Here is a 21,070-nt window from a genome sequence, read left to right as displayed (position 1 = left end):
GTGGTGACGGGAGACGCGCAAAACGGACAGTGATGCAGGAAGCTGTTTCGGCTTCCTCAATTAATTCCTTTTTTAACAAAATCCAAATTATTATACAGAGTATACATACTTTAGTAGTGTTTATAATACTGCATTATTTGTGCGTTTATATTGCTGTGTAAATTTTTCTTCACATATATTCTTCTATTGTACAGTCCCCTTGAATGGCGTTGGCACAGTTCTTTATGTATCTTGACGGTGCCTTTCAGCAGATCGTCACTCACTTAGTTTCGGATTCAGACACGCAGATATTCTGTATAGATTCGTTTAATAAATTTATGTTTAAGATAAAAGAATTGCGTTTAAGAGATCACAAATCTCGTTACGCCCATATTTGTTATCCTCAGTTCAGTGTTCAAAGTAGCTAGTTATTGTTCTCATTTTTCTCTTACAATAAAAATCGTGAATAGTTTTGTTAGTACATTTTCAGTGTCTTCTTTGAAGAACATGGAGTGGACGAATGGACAGCTGATAGGTGAGGCCAGAAGTCGTCGGACGGTACCAAGTTGAAGGATGATACCCAGGCGATGATGTACAAGGCTGGACGAGCACGGGACATCTGAAACCAACCGGGTTGTCTCTCGTGCACGAGCCACGTTTCTTGGAACAATCGTACAGAAGGACCAGAAATGTCTTTGCACAACTCATAGTAGTTGTGCTGAAAATAAAAGTTATTAAAAAGGCGGACAAGTATTATTTACAAGTTAGACATAAATGATATGAAAAGCACGCATGCTGCACAACGTGCATTTAATGAGTCTGCCACATCGCTAATGTTCATAGCAGCTACTTCAAGTATCCTTATTAAACATAGGTTTGTATCTCCCTCGGTCATGGTATCTGAATATCTTGTAACGGCACCATTGGCATGACAGCGTCGCCCATGAAGTTTGTCTTGCATCACTGGGGTCGTCGTCGGGTACAGCTGCGGGCAGTGTTAAGTCAGTCGGCGAAGCTGCATAGTGGCTGCGGTGTTCGCGTGCCTGTGTCAATAGAATGGCTCGCTGATCAGCGTAAGGATATCCCTCTTCTGCACGTGGAACCACAAACAACCAGCTGTCCAAGGGACTGAACCCAGGTAAGTGAAGTTTCTATCCTTTTTCGAGACGTCTGCGTCGGCGAAACCGTCCAATAGCACTACGCGATACACGCCAGACACAAGAATTCGCTCACAGGTTACCCTTCCTGCAAGTGCCCTAATTTCAGTCACAAACGTTTAATTACAACTAGAATCACGCACAGATTTCACAACAGCTCGATCATAGCGTGTATTTCAGTATTCCTGATTTTTCCTGAACATTTTTACACATTCTTCTTCCATTGATAATCTAAAGTATTTCTTCTCTTACCCATGGTTCCTTTGCAATTACTTTCTTTGTACCTATATTTTTGTTTCCAACTTCTGTGATTGCCCTTTCTAGAGATTTCCATTCCTCTTCAACCGTACTGCCTGCTGAGCTATTCCTTATACTAAGGTCTGTAGCCTCAGAGAACTTCAAGTGTATTTCCTCATTTCGTAGAACTTCCGTATCCCACTTCTTTGTGCACTGATTCTTCCCAAATAGTTTTTATACTACAGCCTACTCTTCATCACTTTTGAATTGTGACCTGAGTGTATATCTGCTCTTTGGTACAGCTCACTATTGAGTATCTGATTTCGGAATCTCTGCCTGACGATGATCTAATCTTTCCGTTTCTCGCGGTCTTTTCCAAGTATCTCCTCAACTTGTGACTCTTGTACAAAGTATTCGTTACTACAAACTGAATTTTTTTGCAGAGCTCAATTAATCTTTATCCTCTCTCACTCCTGCCATAAAGTCCTTGCCGCCCCGTAACTCTTTCTTCTACCCCTTCCCCTACAACTGCATTCTAGTCCCTCATGACTTTTAATTTTCATCTCCCTTTGAGTACAAAATTACCCATTCGATATTCACATATTCTCCTGTTTTTACCACAAATGTTTCTGAGAACTCCCCCTCTACTTTCACTCAACACTTTGATCCATCACACACATTTTAGTTATCTTTATCAACTTGTCTGGTATCCCACGCTCTGCCATCATCTGCTCTCTCATTATGCTGTCATATGCTTTGTCGAAGCCTATAAACATAGAGAATGTTTCCTGATTGTACTCCCAGTTCTTATTTAGTATTTTTCTTAGTGTGACTGTTTGGTCTGTTGTTGACTTTCCCTTTCTGAACCCCATTTGTGCTATGTCTAACATTTCTTCAATGTATGGATTGAGCCTGTGGTGTCACCGCCAGACACCACACTTGCTAGGTGGTAGCCTTTAAATCGGCCGCGGTCTGTTAGTATACGTCGGACGCGCGTGTCGCCACTATCAGTGATTGCAGACCGAGCGCCGCCACACGGCAGGTCTAGAGAGACTCCCTAGCACTCGCCTCAGTTGTACGACTTTGCTAGCGATGGTTCACTGCCTACATACGCTCTCATTTGCAGAGAGGATAGTTTAGCATAGCCTTCAGCTACGCCACTTGCTACGACGTAGCAAGGCGCCATATTCAGTAATTAGAATGAATTCTGAACAGACAATAATGTGAATCATGTACCGTCAAGAGCGACGTTCATCAGTAATGGATCAAAGTTAAGTATCAAACTAATTACGTCCGCTTTCTGAATTCTCATTCTTTGTCATGTTCCAGACCTCACGTCAGTATAGTTCTTCCCTCCCAGCCTGCGTGAGCTAAAACGCGTGCATTTCGGCCTCCATTCGTAACACGGTGTTGGCTCTTCTGCCAACACAACAGAGCCAGTGCAGTATAATTCTTGATGTTATTTTATAACACGTGCATAATAGAGATATCCCTCTATAGTTATGTGTCTCCCTTCTTGTATATGGCACATACGGCAATAGTTTCCCATTCCTCCGGCATTATTTCTTTCCTCCACACCTCTTTTATCAATTCGGCTAACAATTCATATGTCTTGTCTCCCCTTCTTTGATGAGCTCTGCCGATGCCACGTCTATGCCTGGGGCCTTGCCATTTTTCAGTCCTTTTATTGCCTCCTTCACCTCCATCAGAGCTGGTTCTTCGAATAATGGTTGTATGTTCTGGTTGTTTTCTGCCCTGTTTTCCTTGTCGAATCTGTTTACCGGGCTGTTCAGGAGTTCTTTGTAGTATCTCTTCCAGTTCTCTGAATTCCCTTCATTTTTAGTGGTCATTTTCCATTCTCATCCTTCATTATAAAAGGCTTAGCTCTGTACTCCTTTCTACAGCTTCTCATTGTCCTGTAAAACGGTTTACGATTGTTCTGGCTATAGTCCTCCTCTGCTTTCTCTGTCTATTTATGAATGAGCTTTTCTCTCGCCTAATTGTTCTCTTCATTTCTCTCGTGGCTGTCCTGTATTTTATGTTGTTTTCATATTTGTTATTGCTCATCATTGCCTATTGTCTGTCTTCCTGTCCTCAACTGCTTTTCTACATTCTTCAGTGAACGAATGTTTGAGCTTGATATTGCTGTTATTGTTATCTCCTAGCAATTTCTGTGCTGCCTCCTTTATAACAATTGTTATGTTGTTCCATTTTGTATTTATATCTTCACCTTCTTTGCTATTGCTTTCGTTCTCTAATTGTGTGAATCTGTTTCTAAGCTTAAACTGTTTAGTCACCTCCTCTTATTTTAGCCTACTCAAATCTACTCTTTGGGTTCGTTTGCCACTGTTGCTTTTACTTGGTTGATTTGGTAATTATTGTTTCATCTTTGTTAGCGCAAGAGAACGGTCTGATCCTACCTCAGCCGCTCTCATTGACCTAACATCTATCACTGCTTTTCATATTTTTTCTTTATCAACGCATGGTCTGTTTGGTTTCTAGTTATCCCATTCGGTGAGGCCCATGTTGCTTTATGTATGTCTTAATGGGGAAATGATGTACCGACTATTTTCGTGTTTCTAGTTGTGGCGAAGTTTATGAGCCTTATACCATTATTATTTGGTTCAGTGTGCAAGCTAAACATGCCAACATGTGGTTTCCGTTGGTGTTCTTGCCCTACTTTTGGCATTTAAGTCTCCCATCAGAATTTTGATGTCGTATGGTTGTCATCTGCAGCACATCTGGCCTAAGGTGCCACAGGATTCGTCTTTTATTCTTCTTTCTTATTCTCTGTTGGGGCTTGGACACTTACTAATGAGATATTTCTATATTTACCTTTGATTCTGATGTAGCATTTATTTTATTATGTACCGCAAATCCTGTCTCACATATATGGTGCCCATGTTTGTTTTCCCTGTATAGGATCGTATAGTTTTTTTTTTTTTTTTTTTTTTTTTTTTTTTTTTTTTTTTTTTTTTGCCCAGGCCATCTTATCTCCATCTTGTACTTTGTTAGCTCTTCATCAAGTATCCTTGTCTGTCCTGCAGTACATAGTCTTCTTACAATCCATGTTCCTATTCATAGTCCTTTATTCGTAAGTTTGGATCGGTTTCTGTAACATTCATTCCAATCTGAGGCTAGTTTTAAGTGTATAGGACTCCTCCAGTTTTTTACAATGTTGAGTGGTTAGTCCAACGATTAAGCCTCCCATCTTATCCGGGCCTGGTACTAGCTGGAAGGCCTTACAGGTGTGGTTCAAATAGCATTTACGCAAAGAAAAGTCTGATTTTTACATCCTTTTGTCGGAAAAAACACCATGCCTACTAAACATTTGACTACGAGACCACTCAAAATTAGGAATGGGCTTAAAATAGCTCTATTTACTATTGTAACAACCACCTGTGTCTGCCACTTCAGAATTTGTGATTTTGCACTATAAATGTTCAAATGTGTGTGAATTCCTAAGGGACCAAACTGCTAAGGTCATCGGTCCCTAGACTTACACACTACTTAAACTAACTTAAATTAACTTAAGCTAAGAATAACAAACACACACCCATGCCCGAGGGAGGACTCGAACCTCCCGCGGGAGGGGTCGCGCAATCCGTGACATGTCGTCTCTAACCGCGCGACCAATCCGCGCGACTTTTGCGCCTAGAGCTCCAGTTACACGACAGTTCTTCACCAGGTAAGTTGGCACTTTATTTCTCTACTGAATCCTGCTGAACAAATTCTGTGACATAATATTAACAGCGGCAACTAGGTTTAGAGCAGTTAAAGTAGGGATTTTCCCATCTATAGCATAAATTGAATGTTGAACTAATTCTTGTGGGTTATAAGAACACATTTGTTGATCCGTAGTCAATTCATCTCGTACATCCTTTCCATCATTATACCTTAATAGGCTAACATGATAGCCCTGATGAACCCACTCCACGAAATAACTATCATTGAAGAGCTTAATGTCAGAATCAGTTTGACAAAGCATTGTCATTGGAACCCTTAGTGGCTCATTGGCAATTTCAATGATATCCATGAATGGGCATAGATTCTTCCAGCTACTATTAGATGGAACATGGGGCATTTCATTGTCTTTCAGGTGAGTATTGTTCACATTCCCCTGGTTCTGTTTCACGTTACGTGAAATCCTGTAACCATTGCTATTATTCCTATAGAACTGTTCAAATGCCGGCCGAAGTGGCCGTGCGGTTAAAGGCGCTGCAGTCTGGAACCGCAAGACCGCTACGGTCGCAGGTTCGAATCCTGCCTCGGGCATGGATGTTTGTGATGTCCTTAGGTTAGTTAGGTTTAACTAGTTCTAAGTTCTAGGGGACTAATGACCTCAGCAGTTGAGTCCCATAGTGCTCAGAGCCATTTGAACTGTTCAAATGGTTCAAATGGCTCTGAGCACTATGGGACTCAACTGCTGTGGTCATCAGTCCCCTAGAACTTACAACTACTTAAACCTAACTAACCTAAGGACATCACACACATCCATGCCCGAGGCAGAATTCGAACCTGTGACCGTAGCAGTCGCACGGTTCCGGACTGCGCGCCTAGAACCGCGAGACCACCGCGGCCGGCTATAGAACTGTCTACCACTGTTTCTCTGGTAAGCAGGATGATACCAATTATTGTACCTTCCTTTATTCTTACTATTCAGGTTCAGCAGGCAGTGGTCAGTACGTCATGCATCATACCTGGTTGATGTAGGAGGTGACGTCACTTGGGCAGTGTGATAGCTATTTGGCCAGTCTGAATTGTGACTCTGTGCTGTAACGTGATAATGCCAGTCTGGCATAGAGACCTCAAACTGTTTGTGCTTAATTAAACTTTCTTCAAGTAAGACAAACGGTATGGTATGCAGCATGACAATAAATCACTGGAATTGATTTTGTTACTGTACATCACAAGACATGCACCAGGAATATTGTAACTATCGTATGTTCTATTAGCAGTTAGTGAGGTAGCTTGAATTATTCCTCTAACGACAGACAGTTCCTTTCGTATGGTTGTGATTAGCATTGTAAGTTGGTCATGTCATTTTGGTAAATCATTGCTTGAAGTAGATTGCATCTGTTCTGATTCTCACTTTATTGATCCATCAGAATTGTCCTGTTTGGGCATCATGGCTGCGACCAATTCATTTAGCACATGTTCTAATTCTTAATTTACGTTGATATTAATTTCTATGTCTTTGTGGGAAAACCATAGTGGAAAGTCATCAACAATGTGCTCTCACTGATCATATAATTGTTTCCGTATTTTAGCCCTTTGCTCTACCAAAAGGTATCAGTTTTATCTAATTTTTGTACAGTATCTTTTAATTGTTTTTGTTCTTTATATAAAGAAGATATGGCTTTTGCAAGATGATAAACTATCTTCAGTTGTGAAACTTCACTTGTTAAATCATGACACTGCTGTGATAAATTAGTAGTAAATTTTGTTCAATCACTGCATTGTTTTTTTCAATTGCGCCAATATGTTGTTCTCATTGCTTTAGTATTTTATAACAGCAGTGTAACTGGATGAACTGGATGATCACTTATTTGAACACTCGTTTCACATGCAATATCATCTATTCCAACATTTGCTTTACATGAATCTTCATCAGACTAAATAATTGCTTTATACAAAGTACAGTCTGTGTCAACATCAATTTCACAGAAATGAGGATTATAGTATATGTATCGCTTTCAGAGAACAATTCTATATCGCGCTCCGAAACTTGTGAATATTCAGTTTTCGCATTAACAAATTTTCTTTGCTTCATGTTAAGCTCCATGTTCCAGTTTTCTTCAGTAGCCATTTTAGTAATCTTTCCTATTTTTACTATTCCAAAAATAGTATCAAAATGTTTAAAAATTTTTTGAATAAATTATGATCTAAAACGACATCTACTCAGCATTTACAATTATCTGAATCAATAATTAAGGTTATGCTTACAACAATGTGATGTGACTTCATTATTACATTTTTATATGCTACTTGACATCTTCTGGTTATAAATTATTGTATACAGAAAAAATTATGCAATTTAAAATTAAAAAATTTGCATTGTAAATGACGAAGATCGTAATGTTAAAAAGGTTGTATCCACATGTAGAATGAACAAAGAAAGAGTCTTGTTTTCTCCCTTATTGACTTGATGTAAATTCTGGATAATAATTTGTCTTTCTTTTTTGTAAGTTAATTTCCTCTATTGATTTTCCCTTCAATTTGATTATTCTTTAAGAACTTACCCATACGGTCTTGTCTTGTCTCCAAGAATGTGTTGATTATGAAACACACAAAAAAACGACATTTTAAAATATCTGTAAGTCCTGTCTTAGTTGCCACTATAATTCCTCTTTCGCTTTCAATGAAAGATTAGAGGTTAACTTTTGATTATTAGCAAGAACATAAAGCCGAATTATCTTTATAACTTCAGTTAAGGAAAATATTTGGGCAATAGCAATTGAAAATTCATTTGTACTAGGGTGATGTGTGAACATGAATCATAAATTAAGTGTATATTTAGTATTTCTAATGATATGATTCTTCATAAGACATCAGACTTCATGTAAAAAGTTTAGAATAACTCTAGATTCTATTATTCACCATGCAATACGCATTTAATCCTGCAGCAATGGTAGCCACTCAGTGGCATCACCATATTAGCACTGGCCAGTTTAAATTGTTGCTCATCATCACAAAATCTGAAATAATATTTACAAGTCAAAAATAAAAGCATAATTTCTCTCAAGATTGTATTATTAAAGTAAGAAATACAAAAACTAGAACGTCACTGCCCTATAGCAGCTGTTGTAACAGGAGACACAAAAAAAGGAGACTGGTGCAGGAAGCTGAATCTGGTTCCTCAATCAATTGTTTTTTAAACAAAATACAAACGATTATCCGAGTTCACATACTTTACACGTGTTTATAATATTATTCGCGCATTTATGAGGTTGTGTAGGTTTTTATACACACATATTGTCCTGTTATATGGGGACTAGTCTATTCTTCTCAAACAGCGCCAGATGGATTGCAAATCTTAATGTCTGCAACCAACTGATGGATGACCATCAACAGTGCCACATTCTCTCGTTCCATTAGACACTGTCAGTGATATGAAATTTTTTTTTAACGACGTTGATGCAAAGTATGTTGAGCATGAATTTTAGCTGCCACTTCTTCCCTTCCTGGTGGTGTCATGAATATGAAAACTTCTTCCAACATGAGGATTCACACTTCAACTTCAATGCTATGCACAGCTGTAGTGGAGATTAATTTTAATATTAGGTCAATATCAACTTTTACGAGGAGCAAAGTTACAACACAGCAATATTATTTATAATTTGCTTAAGCTATGAACACTTTCACTAAAATTATACATGACAGGAGCACATCAAGACATAACGTTTTTCTATATAAAAACATTATTAATGACGATAGTAGCAGTGGCTCAGTAGCCATATGAGAAGACTGGGCCACTTGCTCTCCTTATCAGCAAGGTCAGAGGTCAATGTCCTCCAAGGTCAGCAGGCCGCTGGTGGCCGAGCGGTTCTGGCGCTACAGTCTGGAACCGCGCGACCGCTACGGTCGCAGGTTCGAATCCTGCCTCGGGCATGGATGTGTGTGTTGTCCTTAGGTTAGTTAGGTTTAAGTAGTTCTAAGTTCTAGGGGACTTATGACCTCATCAGTTGAGTCCCATAGTGCTCAGAGCCATTTTCCTCCAAGGTCAATGTCCTCCATTCAGAGTGAGTTACATGATTTATCCCGAAGGCCATGGGTCAAAGTTCTCCCTCGCTCAAGTGTGTCCATTGTTCTCTACAAGCGAGCCACTTGGACAAGCCACCTTATTGCCTACCACTTTTATTAATGATCTGTCTTGTTATGGTTATAATTTATTACCCATTTATCTAGGATAGCTGATTACCTATCACTTTTACATCCACCGATTATCACTCTATAATTTACTATCTAAAAATAAGGGTTTTCCTCCACCGGCAAAAAAATAGTTACCCCACCTTTCCCCTGATCTTACTAACCATCAGACTGACCCTCACCCATGCTCTGCACACCACAGGGAAAGGATCATCATGAAGAGCCAGCAGCAGCAGAGATCAGATACCGCACCCAGGCAGAATAAGAAAAAAGTTAGTTGAGACATCGTCATATTGCTTACTACCCAATTACGCTACTATAGAGTATAACCCAGAAATGGCAGGCATGGAGTTTTTCCACCAAAAGAGCTGTTCCCCAATGGGAAATGTAAAAAAGTGGTGGGGGAAAACAAATGGGTGTTATCATTTGGTCAGGGAAACTGGTGCCACCTGCATAGCTATCAGATTTTTAGTACATTTATTCTATGTAATAATCACATTGTCTAGGTGAAGGGTTCATCTAGTACACTCTAGACACGCAGCAATTGCAATATAGAGGTGTATAAAAAAATATACTGACAGTTCCTGGTTGCGTATTTTGGGATGTGGTAACAGCATACCAGAGGTGACATGCACACTTTGCTAAGTCTTAAGGTGGCATTTTGCATGGAATATATATATATATATATATATATATATATATATATATATATATATATATATATATATGATTATGTTAGTACACATAGTAGCTAGAATTTAGCTTCTACGCTGATTTATAGATAAAAAAAACACGTATGTTGGAAGTAATCGGAATTTCCAGCAGCAACTCGGAGCTCTAGAGTTACGAGAGAGAGGGAGGGAATACGAGGAATACGCGACGCCCCTTTTTACGACGCACGTACCTTTCAGCGTTGCACGTTTCTATTATATGCGGCATCCAAAATAACCGCGTGGACACAAAGTGCCAAACAAAAGCAATACGTAAATGCAGTAGGCAGGTGTCTTTTCCTTGGAATAATTGTAGATGTTGTAATTGCCAAACAAGATTGTTGTTATTGGCGATTAAGCAAGACGCAATAGAGTTAACCATTATAAAATAGTAGTTAATCAAGGGAAAATCGGTAAAACTGAAATAAAAGAGTAAGTGATTCTGTGAACCGTAAATAGTATGCTAGGTCTCCAGATAATTTACGTTGATCGGATAACTATTTGGTGGAATATAGATTGTGAGTCGAAGTGAGTTCATCGTGGTTTATTGACGACTCTGGTAATCCTGAGAAATGACGTTGAAAGTGGCTGATGAAGATTATACAGTCTTAAGCGGTCCCTAGACGGACAATAGTATTGTATAATTATATTGTGCAGTATTATTTGAGTTCTTCCTAGAGTGTTCAATAAAGTTGCGAAACGATGTTGTAGAATGTTATTGAGTGCGGGTATGGATTTGAAGAGCTTTCTGCATTGCAATAAAAATAGTCTCTCTTATCGTTTCACAGTCATTTTGAATTTCCTACACCCAACGTCAATGACAACACTAAACTCTGAACACAAATGGCCCCAAAAACCATAGCATGCGAGCCACGGTTAAGCATATTGTCAATACTGATCACAGACGGTACATTATTTCCGGGCAGCGCAAAATATTTCAAAAGCCTTTGATGTTTTAAATATTATTGCACAACCTCTCAATGATCCTCCTAGACGTTCAATATCATTGCGGTTCAGGAAAAATTGTGCAGTATCATTGACGTTCTAGGGAAGCTGATAGAGATGACGTCCATGACCGGTTAGTCATTGTGTGAGTTGACATGAATTACTATTTCTCCGCGGCTCATACGTCATTATTCTAGATAAAATGCTTTAGTTTTTCTGTTTAATTCGTTTGTTCTTCTCAATGATAGAAACGGGTTTTTCCAAGTTAGGCCCTAGTAACTTTTCTGCACTATAGCTTTGTGCATATGTGTGTGTGTGTGTGTGTGTGTGTGTGTGTGTGTGTAAACACACGAAACTAATTACTTATGCCCTATATTGTGCAGTCGAGTGAACCGTGGTGCGTCGCGTGATGTTACAGTGGACAGTTTTCAACATCCCAAAAATACGCCAAAATATCACCACTAAAAACTACACATCGAATGAACTACTAAATTTTGTCACAAAAATTATCCAAATTATTAATTTAATTTGCACAACCAAACTCAACATACAAAAAATGTTTAACGCGCGGTTGTATCACACTGCCTTTCTAAATTTGCCTTGTATAACAAGAAAATAACTTCCAAACTGAATGTAAGCTATCTAACCTAATCACTGATTAACTGTGTAATGACATTTTTCTGTATGCGTTGTGCAACTGTTTGAATATGGCCCTGAACTATTTTTGCACTTAACCTCGGTAGAGTGCAATTTCTCTAGAAAATGGACCACAGCAAGCAGCGCGGTAAGTAAAGATAAGTTAAAATGGTAATTTTGGGAGTTAATGTTCCAGACATGATTTTTCTAAAACAAGTTTATAGCATATAATTACACTGTAACTTCACATTCAGTATCTAACTAACAGGTTAGAATTGTTTCTAAAATCAGTCACAGGTCGATAATTCGAAATTTTACTTTACAGGAAGATTAACCTGTTCAAAATGATCTATATTTTCAAAAAAAGTGTATGTGAGGGAGGAGAACTAACTTACCTAATGGTGAGTAATCCATGAGATAAATACTTCAATTAAATCTCTGTCGACAGTTAATTTTACAACAGAGTGTTAACTACGCAATGCAAATTTATTTTAAATCAGTTTTTCGTAAAACTCTTTTCAGAATCCATAAATACTCTCATCATTGTTTTAGTCAATCATTTTCATCAAATCTCTATTAAACATTTAGCAGCTCGATTCCAGATAAATACTCCTTGACCATGCAATTGCACTTCTGCTTCCCAACAAACCTGGACTAATAATAATACTCTCTCTGTGAACGCGCTCAAGGACAGATGGTGTAATAACTCAACCAAAGATCACGGATCAACATAGCTTCCATTCTGATTTGTGCGTATCGATATATGAAAGTCAGAAGTTAACAATTCTGTACTAACCAAGATGACATCCACAACTCACGCCCTATGTTGTTAACTGAAGTCAAAAACGAATACTATTTGCTGTCAATAGTTCGAGAGTAAAAGAGACTAAATCTCATTTCAATGCCATTTCCTAAATAATCAAAAGATTTCATTCGTCTTCCATAGATTTCACTGACTGAATTTTACAGAAGGAAAATACCAGTGCATCTCAAATTGAGAACAAGCATTTATCTTCTTTGGTGTGATCTTCATGGTAGCTGAATGAATAACAATAGTATCTGAGGTGAGATCTGAATCAATACCTACGCTTCGGTTTACAAAAAATACTTCGATATTACTCAGCAGGTGGCGAATTCAGCAATGCCATCAGGGAATGGCAACGGTTCTGGAATTGAATAATGGACAAACGTACAGAGGTAAGCCTGTCGTTAGCTTTGTCGGTTATCTTACGTAAAATGAAATAATTCAGACGCTTCCACATATTCTAAAGATATGGTGACGTGAGGATACCAGCGTTTATCCTACATGGAAACAACACTGCTGCAGGAAGACATGTGTTGGGAAAAATCAGCAGGGAGCATAGAATACCATTCCAAGGAAATACATTTTTAAGTCGTTGTTTATAACTATGGGCTGGGTTGTTCGTTATTGACCCTGCAGGGGTCTGTCTAAGTATATTAAATGCCAGCGAAATGTACGTTTTATATTAAAGCAGGAACAACTTATACTCTCTCAGTGCAGAACATTCTTCGCTACAATATTGTCAAAAACAGATGTTCCCAAATCTGGACCGCTTTCCACAACCACAGTTACTCAACATAGGAGAAAGCGCCAGTATGTCTAGCAGACTGAAATCAATTCCAATTAAGAATTTCGAGTCTAAAACATATACGTAATACTAGTAGGGTAGTGGGTGTCAGTAGGCATACAGTGGTAAGCGTAGTGTATGCAGTCTGTTTAGTAGGTTTCCCACATCTTATTCTACGTTTTCTGGTACTAAAACGTGGTAAATCTGTCACCTATGGTAATTCACACTCGTTTACACGATACGTCGAACATGGGAGATACGCACAGAGATTTACTATTATGCAGTCATCTTATAGAAAAATTCTCCGACAAAAATCTTCCTGACTAAAGAGCACGTTTTTAGGCTCCATTTGGTTAGAACAGCTCAGTATTGGTTTGGATCTGTGAGGCAGCGCCTTGCGCACCTGCTGTACATAAGGCGAGTACACTGTTTGTCTGTGACTTATTTTTACTAGCTTCATACAGGGTGGAATTATTTTTAATTATCTACATAGTTAACAGTTTTTTAAATTTATTCCGTGTTTGAGTGCTTTCTAGGCATAGTCTTTAGCAATGTGGTGTAAATTACCACTGCTTGTATCGACACTCGTATCGTACAGGCTTTTCTGTGTCGGTTTGCATGTCAGCGAGGCAGCTCCTTGCGTTCCTGCATCAGATAAGGCGGATACACTATTTGCGAATTATTTTTATGAGCATCAAACAGGAGTAACTTATTTTAGTTATCTTTGTTGTTACTTTCTAAAGTGTATTTCCACTGTCTTAGGTATGGATAAGAACTGTGATTGCTGTGGTCAGATGCGAGCTGAGTTGGCGACCCTTAACTCACAGCTCCAGGCAGTTTTGGCTTTAGTCACAGGGCTTGAGGCTGCTGCCAATGGGCATCAGTGTGGGGAGGGGGGATCGGGATTGGGGATCCCAGGTATGTCCAGCATGTCCCATGTGTCTCTCGATCGGTTCACCACTGTGCTCACATCAAGCACATCCTCACCTGTCGTCGAGTGAAAGGTCGTTCTGGAGTGTGACAGGCAGATGAACAGTTTCTGCAGGACCTATAGGAGGGCCTACCCACTTCATCTCACTACCAGGTTTCGGGCGCTGTTTGTGGCTGCTGGTATTACTGGTAGTTGGGAGCTCCAACGTTAGGCGTGTAATGGGACCCATTAGAGATGTGGCTGCGAAAGAGGGAAAGGAGTCCAGTGTGCATACTGGGAGGAGTCATTCCAGATACTGAAAGGATGCTTGGGTATGCCATGAAAAGCACAGGGTACAGCCAACTGCAGATGGCGGCTCATGTCAGTACTAACGATGTGTGTCGCTTTGAATCAGAAGATATTCTGTCTGCTTTCATGTGGCTGGCAGAAGTGGTAAAGACTCAGTCTTGCTTGCGAGATGAAGGCGGAGCTCACCATCTGTAGCATCGTCAGCAGAACCGACTGTGGTCCTTTAGTTAAAAGCCGAGTGGAGGATCTGAATCAGAAGCTCAGACAGATCTGTGACCGTGTAGGCTGCAGATTCCTCGACTTGTGCCATAGGGTGGTGGGTTTCCGTGGCTCACTTAACACGTCAGGTGACTCCTACACACAGCAAGCGGCTACACGGACAGTTGAGGGGGCTGGGCGATTACTTAGGTTAGCGGGTCACGGCAAACCACAGAAAGGGCGTCAGTCTAAAAGGGTTCAGGGCAAACACAGGGAAGTTAGACAGTCAATATTGTAGTTGTAAATTGTCGTTGCTGTGTTGCAAAAGAAGAAGAGATCCAAGCGCAAATAGGAAACACTGAAGCTGAAATCTTCAAAGGCATGCAAAGCTGGCTAAAGCCGTAATTAAGGTCAGTCTAAATTTTTACAAAGGTGGAGTGTTTATTTCTGTCAAAAGTAGTTTACCTCGTAGTGAATTGGGTAGAGGTTATAACTGACAACCGCAATTAATTAATCCCTGGTATCTTTTACCGAATCGCCGACTCAGATAATACAGTTGCTGAACAATGCAAAGAGAACTCGATTCTCCTTTCAAACATGGACCCCATTCATACAGTTATAGTTATTGGTGACTTCAATCTACCCTCAGTATGTTGGCGAAAATACATGTTTAAAGTCGGCAGTAGGCATCAAACGTCGTCCCATATCATATTGAGTGCGTACGCAGAAAATTATTTTAAACTATTAGTTCAGGAGTCCAATCGAAGTGTAAATGGTTGCGAAAACATACATGACCTTTTAGCAACTAATACGAGGTTTGGAACTTTAATAGTAACAACTATTTATTTACAGGTCGTACAAAATAAATACGTGTTTCAAAGTTTTACTTACCTTCAGAGTCGTCACCAGCATTGTGTATAACCCGTTGCCAGCGATGTGGAAGTCGTAGGATATTCTTAGCGGTGCCAGTTGTGTTGACAGTTCGAGCGGCGCGGTCTATTACCCGACGAATTTGTAGCAGTTCTGAAGCGAATGCCGCGAAGTGTTTCCTTCAGTTTAGAAATCGAGTTGAACTTACGAGGAATTAAGTCAGGGGAGTGCAGTCGGTGGTATAGCACTTAGCAGCCACATCAGTCAAAAAAATCAGTACGTGCTTGAGCAGTGTCCTGCAAATCGATGGTCAGGTCCTGCAGAAAGTATCATCAATTCTGTCTGTATGCTGTTCATTTTTGGAACACAACCTACAACCTACGACCTCACACACACACACACACACACACACACACACACACACACACTTTCCTTCATTACTAAAATTTAAAGTTTCTCAAGATGTGTTATATCAACCGATCCTTCGTATAGTCAAAATGTGCCACAACTTTATTTCTTTACCCTATTCGATGCAATGCCAACGGCCTTGCCGCAGTGGTCACACCGGTTCCCGTCAGATCACCGAAGTTAAGCGCTGTCGAGCTAGGCTAGCACTTGGATGGGTGACCATTCAGTCTGCCGAGCGCTGCTGGCAAGCGGGGTGCACTCAGCCCTTATGAGGCAAACTGAGGAGCTACTTGATTGAGAAGCAGCGGCTCCGGTCTCGGAAACTGACATACGGCCGGGAGAGAGGTGTGCTGACCACATGCCCCTCCATATCCGCATCCGGAGACGCCTGCGGGCTGAGGATGACACGGCGGCCCGTCTTTACCGTTGGGTCTTGGTGTCCTGTTTGGGCAGAGTTAAGTTAATTCGATGCAGTGCCTAGTGACGGATCAAATATATTTTATCGGTTTTTGTATCGTCACGACATATACGACATAATTTCATCGTTTCAATCTACTGTAACAGCAGCCAAGAAGTAAGATAAATGAAGAAAAAGGATGCGACATTTATCATTTCATTGTAACTTAAGTCTATGCTGGTGCATACGTTCTAGAAAAATCCTTACTGTGTCCAGCCATGCAGGTATTCGTACAGAGATGGTAAAGACCGTACGGGCACTGTTCGGCGCACAGACATATATTCCTAGATTGGCAAAGACGCTTCTTTTGCTGAAGCGTGACGTTTGTTGAGATAAGATGGTGGCGTCGGGATGTTTAATGGAACTACTAATTTAATGGCACTACTACTATTTTCTGAAACGAAATTACGTTTTAAACTTGATGAGGTCGTCTAAATAAGTTGTGCAGTTGAGCAAACATTTGCGTACTAGTTGAGTTTGAGACTTACTTTGTAGAATCGCGTTATGAGAAGAACATCAAGTTGCGTATACACACTAGTAAGCGGAATATAATTTTTTATAACGATTCTCAAATAAATAAAGAACTTGTTATCAACCATAAATGCCACGTTCTACTTATAGGAACACCTTCATAACGAATACACTATTCGAAGAAAAGCCGAAGTTGATTAAAACTGGTTAAAAATGGTTCAAATGGCTCTAAGCACTATGGGACTTAACATCTGAGGTCATCAGTCCCCTAGACTTAGAACTACTTAGACCTAACTAACCTGAGGACATCACACACATCCATGCCCGAGGCAGGATTGGAACCTGCGACCGTAGAAGCAGCGCGGTTCCGGACTGAAGCGCCTAGAACAGCTCGGTCACAGCGACCGGCAAAACCGGTTAAAAACTCGTCATTAAGCAACGTCTATAAATACTACATTGATAAACGCCTTCTTCAAATATTCGTGAACTATTTAAACGCTGCCACTTTTTCAGTTAAAACATACTGTAACACAATTACGTAGGCTTACATACAGTACAGAAGCAAAAGTACGGAAGACGTTTCTGTTTATTCTTGCAATGAGATATGTCCCTTTCGTTGTATCTCCCATCTACCGTACAAAAAATTGCAACCAAACACGACGCATGTATTGACCATTCGAAACTCTAAAGGTAACGTAGCCACATCACTTTATCCTCACTTCTTACGACAGTTTTATCAGTAAACCAAGAGCTGTTTACACGTCCGTTGCGCTCGCCGCCATATTGCGATTCTAAACTACTGGCTTCAGGGACACCCATGATACTGTAGACGGTATTGCCCATGTAGGTAAAAAAAGGAGACAGTTGCACTACAGACTTATGCTGTACGTTGTTTTGAAGTCCTAGTGGGCTTCGTTTAAGTAGCCCAAAACAATAGCAGACTGCTGTTGCCGGCCGGAGTGGCCGTGCGGTTCTAGGGGCTACAGTCTGGAAACTGCGACCGCTACGGTCGCTGGTTCGAATCCTGCCTCGGGCATGGATGTGTGTGATGTCCTTAGGTTAGTTAGGTTTAATTAGTTCTAAGTTCTAGGCGACTAATGACCTCAGAAGTTAAGTCGCATAGTGCTCAGAGCCATTTGAGCCAGACTCAATTTCGAACGTTTTTGTGTTCTTGGATGCGTATTTTCTTTAGTAATACGACACATTCAGAGTGACGTCATGGGGAAGTGTCACTCTGGTGACCTATGGGAGTATGAATGTGGTAAAGATGGCCGACATCGGCTTCAAGTTTGCGACGTAATGGCACTTCCCTTCTTTTTCTTTATCTCCATGGCATTGCCAGTCAAGTGATGTATGTCTGTGGCTGGACGACAGCAGAAATTAGGTATGCCAGAAATCATTCTGGCGAGCTATCCGCTAGAAAAGCAACCGATGGCATTGAGATTCTCTATTTTACTGTCAAGAAATAATAATAATACTTGTCTGAATTAAAGCTTCAGTTGTGGTACTGAATGGGTTTTCAGTCAGTCACTATTGATGTGCTGAGGAGATAGTGAGCTGGGGTCTGTACGACGACAAGTGTGTTTCTGCATGTGAGTTATGACACGTTTTCAAGTGTTGTGACGATACCTACCCAATGCAAAAGTATCGATTATATCGTCAGTGTGGAATTTTCCGCCTTTTGTTTGTGAAAGAGTATAGAAAGCTGTACTGCTATCCTTCTGGAGCAGGCACTTGTGCCATAAACTTTCGTGAAAATGAACTTCATTTACGACGAAAAACTTTGTTAGGAGTTATAAAGTGTCAAAAACTGGTAATGATGAACTTTCTTTACAAAATATTACGAGAAATGTTAATTACATTTGTCATGACCTACAAAGAACTGTTTATGGGGGAACTAGTATCTATGATCATTGTCATTCTTAGAACAAATGCTCTGATGACCTTTTTGTTCTCACTTCTTCTTCTTCTTCTTCGATTTCTGATTTATCTTGAGCGAGATGGAGGCCAGAATGATTGTTGTAAGTGTAATTTGGTAATTTCAAGCAAAAGATGAAATTTTACCTAATTTTGTACTCTCTTATTGCAGTATTTGCTAACGTCACCATCCTACGCTTTAAGAAGTGCCCGTGAAGAATTTAAACAATGCGCTACAGGCGAGATGCTATTCATACTGTTGTTGCCCATGTTAAGACCGATAACGCTATTTCACTATATTTCTGAACTGATTATTATATTCAACTCAGACTTGTTTAAAAAAAGGAATAATACTAATTATACTCCTTCAGAGTAGATAGATATCTTGCTTTTTTCAAGGAATTGTACGTAAAAAGATCTTGCTTGTGTGTGCTGATAAAATCTGTCGCAAAGACGATGTTTTATCAATACTTCAAGAAAGCAAACATTTTTCGAGAGAAGTTTCAAATATTACGAGATGGTACATACAGTTGTTCATGCTACGACGTAACCCCTGATAGTTTGATGTTTTATTAAAAAACTATATTTGGTATTTAAGAAAAAGGTATCCGTTAGCCATGAGAGCCTACTAGCCGGAACTTATAGCTTTATCCAGCAAAGACACTTTAGTGCCGTGTGGTCGTAGTTTGCGCTTGCAGGTGAGATGTATTTCCTGATAAAGCAGATGAACAATTAGTAGACTATTACCACCAAAGATAAGTGCTGTTGCGTAGCAGCCTCAATTTATAGGACGTATCAGAGGTAAAGCTAGCTACCTGCATTTTAATACATTCAAGATTCTCACAGATTGTTTTCAGCGTATATTTTGAAAGTTTCACGTAATATGTTACGTAAACAATATTGAACTAGGCCCACCTCCAAAGATTTACTGTACATAAACAGGCGTTATCAGATTCGTACGATACACTTCACAGCGTGTGTATGTCTTTACAATACATTAATACAATAACAGGATTCGTACAGATAGTCATTGTAGACGCCACGACACGGTCTGCACCACTTGGACTGAGCTGTGTTTAAAATGCAAGGTCTGGAGAGTGCAGTAACTGGTCTAAGGCATAATGACTATAATTATTTTCTGACTTTTGTGAGTCGGGGTCCTCGTATTTTGCGCGACATTTGACAATCAGTCAAGTGCTTCTAAGTTCATGGGGGCTTAGTCAAGACTGGCTTGCGCGCTGTCTCTGTATTTTATAGCAGAATTTTTAAGTCGTTAAAATAAGACGATACTTAAGTTCTGACTTTTGTAATTTTTTTCTGAAGTGGTCCGTGTTGCGTTGAATATGATACTAGAAGTGCATGCGCCAGTGGATTTGGGTGTTGCAGTTGGTCAGGGGACACTTGTGAAGGCACACCCACAAGGTAGCTGAGCGTCATTTAAAAAGTAAATTAAATAAACTTTTATTAGTTAAACATAAAATTTAGTCCCAAAGTTACCCAAGATGATCTCTCAGTAACAGATTTTGAAAAAGAAAGAATTTAAAAGGAAATAAAAATTAAAGTTTTGATCTTTAGCAGGTAGCATATGCACGCCCAAGTCAGCTATTAGATCCAGTGTAAAACTCGTTTCACAACACTACCGATGACAGCAGGAACTGCTATCGATTTTTGTTAGTGTTCTATACAGGCCTCTCACAAGACTTTACTCGCGCATATCGGATATTTATTTAAAGCAGTACGTCATTCTCGGATTTATTACTATAACTAAACGTCACATAATGATTTATCTGCGTTTAATGCTCTCACATAAGAGTGCTCTCACAGAAGTGAATTGTTATGACCAATAATTATCAAATTAAACATGAAACACGATTGTATTATAATTTGAAGTACGACATTCCGAGGTAACGGAGCACTGAAAATTTATCACCATTATAATTAAATGTCAGTTAAAAATTCATCAACCATATAAGCCTTCGAGATATACTGTGATAATCAAGAAGTGTTTTACACGCCAAAGTGCAAGCGTAGGATAATGTCGTGGCTTCTGGAGTCGAAAGATGTAGGTTTGCATCTCGCCACACGCAATATTCTTTTTTTTTTTCATGTTAGTGTAGTAAACACATTCTGGAAGTTTCTTGTTAACGTAATACAAGTATGTTCTGCAATGTTCGATGTTATTTACATTTCGATGTCATTAGAGAACGAAGAAACAAATAGATATTTAGCGACTTCCGTGTGTGTCGTTAGGCAGAAACCTAAGATAACAGCTCAAATTGTTGCGATTGAATCTACCATTGTGTTCTCCCTTGTCACAAAGTCGGTAACGGTTCCTGTGATCGTCGATATTACGTCTTAGATCAAGGCAACCGTATTGAGAATACTTAAACCAAAGAGAATCATTTTCA

General features: G+C 39.7%; 1 protein-coding gene and 1 pseudogene across 1 annotated transcript in view; both read left to right on the top strand.

The window, feature by feature from the left end:
* LOC126235458 (high-affinity choline transporter 1-like) overlaps positions 1-18,878 on the top strand; it is a 402,761-nt gene extending 383,883 nt beyond the window's left edge. The window contains exon 13 of the mRNA XM_049944181.1: positions 18,835-18,878. Coding sequence (XP_049800138.1) covers positions 18,835-18,878 — 44 coding nt within the window. The remainder of the gene's footprint in view (positions 1-18,834) is intronic.
* Positions 15,947-16,064, top strand: LOC126238090 (5S ribosomal RNA; annotated as a pseudogene).
* Positions 18,879-21,070: the final 2,192 nt, after the last annotated feature.

The sequence above is a fragment of the Schistocerca nitens genome, chromosome 2 (assembly GCF_023898315.1).
Source record: "Schistocerca nitens isolate TAMUIC-IGC-003100 chromosome 2, iqSchNite1.1, whole genome shotgun sequence".
NCBI lineage: Eukaryota > Metazoa > Arthropoda > Insecta > Orthoptera > Acrididae > Schistocerca > Schistocerca nitens.
Note: the sequence above shows the minus strand (reverse complement) of the source record. Positions and strands in the feature narration are given on the sequence as shown.